The 7,386-nt window shown below is 57.4% G+C and overlaps 3 protein-coding genes across 3 annotated transcripts in view; all 3 read left to right on the top strand.

The window, feature by feature from the left end:
- Positions 1–740: 740 nt before the first annotated feature.
- Positions 741–3,871, top strand: SPRG_10930 (AGC/PKG protein kinase; the record flags this gene model as incomplete). The annotated part of the gene is made up of 13 exons (XM_012351761.1): positions 741–891; positions 936–1,076; positions 1,128–1,262; positions 1,304–1,385; positions 1,439–1,537; positions 1,578–1,651; positions 1,704–1,964; positions 2,009–2,418; positions 2,476–2,656; positions 2,702–2,908; positions 2,957–3,156; positions 3,221–3,399; positions 3,450–3,871. Exons 1-13 carry the CDS (start codon positions 754–756, stop codon positions 3,869–3,871), a joined length of 2,529 nt encoding a protein of 842 aa, XP_012207151.1. The 5' UTR covers positions 741–753.
- A 99-nt stretch (positions 3,872–3,970) lies between these two features.
- SPRG_10929 (hypothetical protein) lies at positions 3,971–4,966 on the top strand (the record flags this gene model as incomplete). Its single annotated transcript, XM_012351760.1, has 7 exons — positions 3,971–4,187; positions 4,238–4,304; positions 4,357–4,425; positions 4,480–4,534; positions 4,585–4,645; positions 4,690–4,772; positions 4,820–4,966. 7 exons carry the CDS (start codon positions 3,971–3,973, stop codon positions 4,964–4,966), a joined length of 699 nt encoding a protein of 232 aa, XP_012207150.1.
- A 1,705-nt stretch (positions 4,967–6,671) lies between these two features.
- SPRG_20946 (hypothetical protein) overlaps positions 6,672–7,386 on the top strand; it is a gene marked incomplete at both ends in the record, with an annotated part of 3,038 nt that continues 2,323 nt past the window's right edge. Inside the window, one exon of the mRNA XM_012351799.1 lies at positions 6,672–7,364. Within this exon, the coding sequence (XP_012207189.1) occupies positions 6,672–7,364 (693 nt within the window). The remainder of the gene's footprint in view (positions 7,365–7,386) is intronic.

Here is a 7,386-nt window from a genome sequence, read left to right as displayed (position 1 = left end):
GGCATCCACAAGAGAGCGCGTCTGCCCAGGCGGCGCTTGTCGCAATGGGCGTCCGCAGCGTCGATACATTACACGCCCACACTCAAGGGCTCTCTCAATGTGCCAACCACACGCCGGTGACACCCCCCGACACTCGTCCCCCCACCTTCCGCCCCCCACTTCGCCCCCCGCGCCCCCTACGCATCCAAGGTCAGAGTCCTCTTGGTCGGTATTGGCGCCGACGAACAACTGGCTGGTACAATAACCTCCACGTCCCAAGAGGCTAACAATAAACGTAGGATACGGCCGGCACAAGGCAGCTTTCGAGCGCGATGGCTACGACGGCCTCCGCGCCGAGCTTCGCATGGACATGGACCGTCTCTGGTTGCGCAACCTCGGCCGCGACGACCGCATGATCTCGGACCACGGCCGCGAGGCCCGATTCCCGTACCTTGATGAGCACGTTGTACGCTTCTTGGCGACGACACCGCTGGAGGACGTGGTGGATTTTTCCCAGCCCCGGGGGGTCGGTGACAAGCTACTACTGCGTGTTCTTGCGCGCGCGTTGGGGCTCCGCCATTGCACGGGGTTGCCCAAGCAAGCGATTCAGTTTGGCACGCGCATGGCCAAGCACTCGAACGCTGTCTCGAGTGCGCCACGTCAGAATGTCCGAGGCACGACACCCTTTCTACCAGGAAACCGGTCTAGTGCTTAACCGCCGTCTATAAAAAAAAGTTGGTCGTTTTGACAATCCATTTTTACGACGAGAAAGGCATGGGCGCGGGCGCGTCGGTGGCGCCAGACGACGAGCCCGACGTCGCGCTGCAGTCGTTCCGGCTCCTCAAGTACGAGTACGCGAGTCTCGTGCAGCAACACGTGAGCGACGAAGCGGTTTTTGAGCACATGAAAAAGGTACGTTCGCGTCCGTTAGATACGCCTCATCGTGCTGGCGGCAGATGTATGCGAGCTCAATACACGCCGTGCGGGCCGACCCAGGAACCAAGCGCGGGGTCTGGACACGTCGTGTCTCGCACGGCTCGGAGCGGAGCAGCCTCAGCCAGCGAAAGAAGCGAGTCAACATCTTCGAGCCGGGCCACGTACTGATTCGTGACGTCATGACGGTGCCCGATATATCGTCATCATGGTAGGACTCCAAGTCAGTGCGTGGCGAGAAGAATGACGAGCCGCGTATGTCCAAGAAGAGCCCCGAGACGTGCAAGCTCTTGAAGGAGAACATTCAGGCGCTGCTTTTCGAGGCGACAACAGAGGGCGAGATGGACATGGTAAAGGCGCATACGATACCAGCATCTCGATCGCGCGCTAGGTGGTCTCGGTCATGACAAGTGTCAGCGTCAAAGCCGGGGACGTCATCATTCGGCAACACGACCACGGTGACAAGTTTTACGGTACGCTGCGAGCTCACAAAAACGACGACCACGTGCGAGATATTGTCATCTAGTGATCGAAGAGGGCAGTTGCGAATGCCTCGTCAACGACGTCCACGTCGGCGACGTCACAGCGGGTGGCCACTTTGGCGAACTCGCGCTCATTTACGACGGTATCGATATTGGTGTATCGCAGTCGACAACACTCTGTAGCACCGCGCGCGGCAACTGTGATTGCGACATCGGACTGCAAGCTCTGGACACTCGGACGCAACGAGTTTCGCGCGGTACCCGACTCGAATGCCCTCATTTCAAGATACAAATATATGCGTGTGCTAGATTCAAGCCCAGTCGTCGATGGAGTCGCTCGGGAAGCGCTCCGAGTGGCTGCAAAAGGTGCCGCTCTTCTCCGGTCTCACGTCGCGCCAAGTTACGTCCGTGAACCGGTGTCTCGAGGTCGTGACGTTCGAGGACGGCGAGGTCATTGTGCAGCAAGGGTCGCGGGGAGACGCCTTTTACATTGTCGCGTCGGGCACTGTCGGGTGCACCGTCGCCGGCTCCAAGCGCAATCTCATTCTCATGTCGTCGTCCAAGTCCGAGGTGATCGACACATCGGAGCCGTGGAAACGATCGTTGCGCGGTAGATCGCGCGCTTGACCCAAGGCGACTACTTTGGCGAGACGGCCCTCCTCAACGACCAGCCGCGCAACTGCACCGTGCGTGCGATCGGGCTCGTGAAATGCGTCCGGCTCATGCGTGCCGACTTTATCGCGATGATTGGACCGCTCACGGCGATCCTCGAGTCCAACGGCATCAAGCGCGCGCTGCGGACGTACGACCACTTTGCGGAATTCAGCGACATCGAGCTCGACAGCATCACGAACATGATTGAGATCGTCGAGTACGACGATGGGGACATCATCTTTCAACCCGAAATGCCGGCCGAGTACTTTTACATCATCCGCGACGGCCAAGTCAACATTCAGGATTTTGAGGTCGAAAACATCCCGCTCGAACTCAACGTCAAAGACTCGTTTGGCGGCGAAGCCATCACGTATTCCTCTTTTCGTGCTTCATTTTGAATCGATGAAAAGTGAATTGGACATGGTAGCGGCGGCGACTACAAGTCGACGGCGACGTGCGTCGGCCAAGTCACGTGCCTCCGGCTCTCCCAAGCCAACATTTCGCTTGGCATTGTCACGCGGCGGCAGTCGATCGCCGACATTGCCAACATGAGCGGCCTCTTTTATCGGCATCCACTGAGCTACCTCGACCTTGAAGACCTCGTGCACGTGCGTGCTTGGATTGTATGCACATGCCGCCTACTGAATATGTAGATTGGGGTTCTGGGCGAAGGCTCGTTTGGCCGCGTCACGATGGTGCAAGCCTTTCACGAGGCCGAAGAGTACCTCCTCGCGCTCAAGTGCGTCTCGAAAGCGCATGTGATCGAGTGCCAGCAGCAAGAACACATCATGCGCGAGCGCATGATCCTCAAGGAGTTACCGCCCAACCCGTTTGTCGTACAGCTCTACGCTACGTACCAGGTCCGTGTCCGCGCTCGATCACTTGCTGTTTTAACGTTGATTGAGTAGGACGCCAATTTTTTGTACATGCTGCTCGAACTGGTCCAGGGCGGCGAACTCTTCAGTGTGCTCCACACGGACATTTGTGGCCGGGACCTCGACGAAGAAGACATGATGTTTTACGCCGCGTGCGTCTACTTGGGCCTCGAGCATCTGCACAAGCGAGACATTGCCTACCGCGATCTCAAGCCCGAGAATCTCCTCGTGAGGTAGGTTGCATTTGGGGGTTTGGTTTTTGGTAGAAATCGTTGTGAATGTTGATGATTTGGATAGTGCCACGGGGTACCTCAAGATAGTCGACATGGGTTTTGCCAAGAAGATTCCGTTCACGGTCACCAACGACGACGGCACGACCGAGGTGAACGCGCGAAGCTACACCCTCTGCGGCACACAAGAGTACCTCGCGCCCGAGTTTGTCCTCAATACGGGTCATGACATTGCGGTCGACTATTGTAATCGCTTCTCGTCCCAACAACTCGACTCAAAATCGGTCAATTTGTAGGGGCTTTTGGCGTGCTCATTTACGAAATGCTCCTGGGGTACACACCGTTCGAGACGCCGGACGGCGACATTGCGAGTCTCTTCAAGAACATTGCGTTCGTGCGCACGGGGGCAAACGCGGTGCAGTTCCCCCCCGACCTCCTCTCGGAGAGCCCGGCCGTGTGCGACCTTGTTGAGAAGCTGCTGCACGGTGACCCGACCAAGCGCCTTGGCATGGGTGTCTCGGGGGCCCATGACATTATGAGCCACCCGTGGTTTGCTTCCCTCGACTGGGATGCACTGCGAAGTCAAACGCTCGAGACACCATACGTGCCGCAACTCAGTAGTCGCTACGACACGTCGCTCTTTGATGGCGACCAAGGCTTGCGCGTCAACGACGCCGACTACGACGGGACGCAGGATAGCATATTTGAGGGGTTTTAATCGACTAGCCTACAAGAGACGGCGACGCCATTTTGCAGAAATAATGAAAAAATAGGATGGGGGGGAACTCGAAAGGTTTTTTTCATCGAACGTTTCGCGATGAACAACAAGAGCACGCTCGACGACTACGACGCGATCTTGGACCCGCGGCTTGTGCAAGCGGTTCGGAAGCGCGTTGCGTCGTGCCGCAAGGCGGACTTTATCGATGTGCTCGGTTCGCACCTTCTGCGGTGTCGGCTGCCGCTGTCGCCACAGTGCGACGTCGACACGGTGCAGGCTTTCCGGGACGCGGTTCGCGAAGACATTATGCTCAACGGTTCGATCCCGCGGTCCTCTTTAATTGCATACGAGGAGTCCTTGCCCTAGGCGTTCGGTTTGTGGGCGATCACCGGACAGAGGCCTTTGTCGCCGCAGTCAAGCGCATTGTTCAAAAGTACGACTACTGCACGAGTGTCTGCGCACACCTTGTTGCTTTTGTCTGCTAGATTTGTGCCCAAGGACCAGTGCCTCGAGGCGTCCGACCGCATCATGCGGCGCTGCAGCCGCACCCACAGGTGTCGCACTCTAAATTGATCCGAGTACGCTCACGCACGGGCGGTATGTGGTAGCGGTACCGACTCGTACTTTGCTCTGCAAGAGCTGTTTGGCGCCACCGGCCTCTTGGTATGTCGTCGACGAACGTCCTATGTAGATGGCCCACATGTTGGCGCTAGATCAAGCCGCGTCCAGGGGGCACGCCACCGCTCGATATCAGCCTTGGCCGCGACAAGACGGGTAGTGATTTATATCGTGCTGAAGATTGCGACGTGGAAGCGTAGGCAGCTTCAAGTGCCGCATTAGCGCTGCCAACCTCTATGCGATCTACCGCCACGACGACATCGAGCAGCTCTTGACTCATTCGGTAATTGAATGCACCGGACCGCGAATCGACCACTTTTCTGAATGTAGGATCATACGCTGGCGCCGCTTGTAGAGGTCGACACGGTCATTGTCGAAGTCATGTCGTTTGCGACGGGGGCGACGACACGAACGTTGTCGCTGCGGACGCCCGAGCCGCAAGAGTATCTCCACGCCGAAGTCCAAGAACTCTTTTAAACTCGCTGTAAAAGATATAAAGTAATCGCAAAAAAGATATGACATCCAGTTCTCGCGAGCTCGCGCGAGTTGTTAATTTGTTCTCGAAGTCCATAGCTGCGTTTACCAAAACGCTGTGGCAATAAATTACTCGTGGCATATCTTTATTGCGGTTACTTGATGCCAAAAAGCAATGATGGCATGCAACGATGCCAACGGCGGATGCGATGTGGCACATGCTACAAGGCGCTCGACTCACTCGAGGAGAGCCCCGTGTGTCTGGTGGCTCCAGTTGACGACATTTTCAAAGGTCACAACCATGCGCCCACTACCAAGCCCACTACCGTCGACCAGCGATATACTTTGAACATTGAACGATAGAATATATGTAAGGCGTCAACAATTCTACGCTCTCGCGGCTCTCCACGTTTGATAGGACATCATACTATGTCGCTGGAGGACCCAATTGCCGATGATAACCGGCGTCTAGGCAAAGACTGAGCACGTGACGGTGTAAACTACGATTCATATTGGGCGGCTATAGCACTGTCGAATGCAAGCGCTAGCAACGTCGAATCCAATCCGTTGGCTGTGTCGTACAGGAATAATATTCTGGAAGATGCTTTGGCACAGCGCGAAGGCTGCTTGAGCTGGCAGAAAATGCACAAAAGCACAAAAGCGCGTCGTGCAAACACTGTATATTGCAGTGTATTAGGAATCCCGGTGTGGTACATGGTATTACACCCGCGCGACCGACGCTCGTTGTGGAGCTGGTTCCAGTGTCACGGGTCGCAGCACCACCCCGCTTGCAGATTCTGTTTCTATCGAGTGCTGCGATCGCGTCTCCATGAATATATATTGCTTGTTCGTATTCATACTACTAGTATATGTTAGCAATCTAGGGCTAGGCCATTGATTGTGTACCGTGCGACGCACCTGGATGCACGCATCGGATCGACTCGAGGTGGGTGTGGAAAACATTGTTGCCGTCGACCAGATGCGTCCGGATTACACACGCCCTGTTTATCCGGATGGCGCCGTAATATTAATCACGCGGCGTGTTTCTTGGACGCTGCATACAAAACCAAGGTAGTCAGAAACACGTTTCAATGTCCTGTTTCCCGCTCCGCAATAAAAATGCACAGCCGCGCGCTGATTGGCCAACGCTTCCATACTCAATTCGAGTCTCTTGCGTCGCTGCTGTAACCGGATTATATCGAGTTTCAGAGGTTTCATGGGACTGACGTTCTGCCGGTCAACCGGTCCTCTCGTTTCAGACCGGGCCGCAAGCAGAGAGCAGGGCCCATACCCTGTCACATGCTCGACGCCGGTGCGTACCTCATGGGAGTGGGGAGAGCTGCTTCGTACGTTGCTGCATGGGAATGGCCTGTGCACTGCTTCGTGTGGACTTGGCGGCGGTGGAAAAGTGCGATGAAATACGGTAAATATCTCTACTTTGCCGCATTTTGAGATCGCGCGACCGGCCTTGTACGCTTGTTGCCGGGACCGCCGTGTGCACGCCTGGTAAAATACTGCGTATGGCACTCCACGCGGCCACACGCCGTGGACATGGACGGTACGGGAGCGTTGAACCGGCTACCGGACCGAACCGGTTTCAACGGGCACGTGGTGTTATCCGGAGGGTTCCTGCAGCATTTGATATCTTGAAGTCCGTGGGCGACAGTATATTGACGCCAGCCAATCTCCCCAAGTCGTCGTAGAGCTCATGGAGTACCAGGTCTCATGGGGCGAGGGCTCCTTGGGGCTGACGCTGCGTCCGGACCTCGGCGAGGACATGCCGCCGGTCGTCGGCCGCATCACGCGCGAAGACTCGGCGGCGGCCAAGGCCGGCGTCGCCGTCGGCCACATGCTCGTGAGCATCAACGGCATGGATACCGCGCGGCGCGGGTACGACGCGACGGTCGAGATGCTCAAGACGATCCACCGGCCGGCGATTCTGCGCTTCCGGATACCCAAGTCGCTTCTGACGCTTGGTGCGCGCAACAGCACGGGCCAAGAAGTGGACCGTCGGCGCGAACACTCGTCGTCGCACCCTGTGTACCGCCGTGGCGTCTCGAGCGCCGCCGTCTTAGGAACCTCGCGCGGCGAGAGCTACCGCATCGAGCGCGATCGCGAGCGAGAGTACCGCGAGCGAGAGCACCGCCGGCGGTCCGAGCGCGACAGCGAGCGCGAGCGGGCGAACGCCGTCGTCGTGCAGCCGCCGCCGGTCCTTGCCCACTCGTCGTCGACGTCGTCCGAGGCGTCGACGGTCTCCAACACATCGTCGACGTCGACGTCCGCCAAGCCTCGCCGCGAGACGTACACAGTGGTCTGGACCGAGGGGCCGCTGGGCATGATCTTCCGACCGGACGACGACGACTGCCACATTCCGTGCATCCGAAAAATCACAGGCAAGGGCGTGGGCACGAGTGGCATTGACC

The sequence above is a fragment of the Saprolegnia parasitica genome (assembly GCF_000151545.1).
Source record: "Saprolegnia parasitica CBS 223.65 unplaced genomic scaffold supercont2.86, whole genome shotgun sequence".
Taxonomy (NCBI): Eukaryota; Oomycota; class Saprolegniomycetes; order Saprolegniales; family Saprolegniaceae; genus Saprolegnia; species Saprolegnia parasitica.
This window is presented reverse-complemented; position numbering and strand designations above follow the sequence as displayed.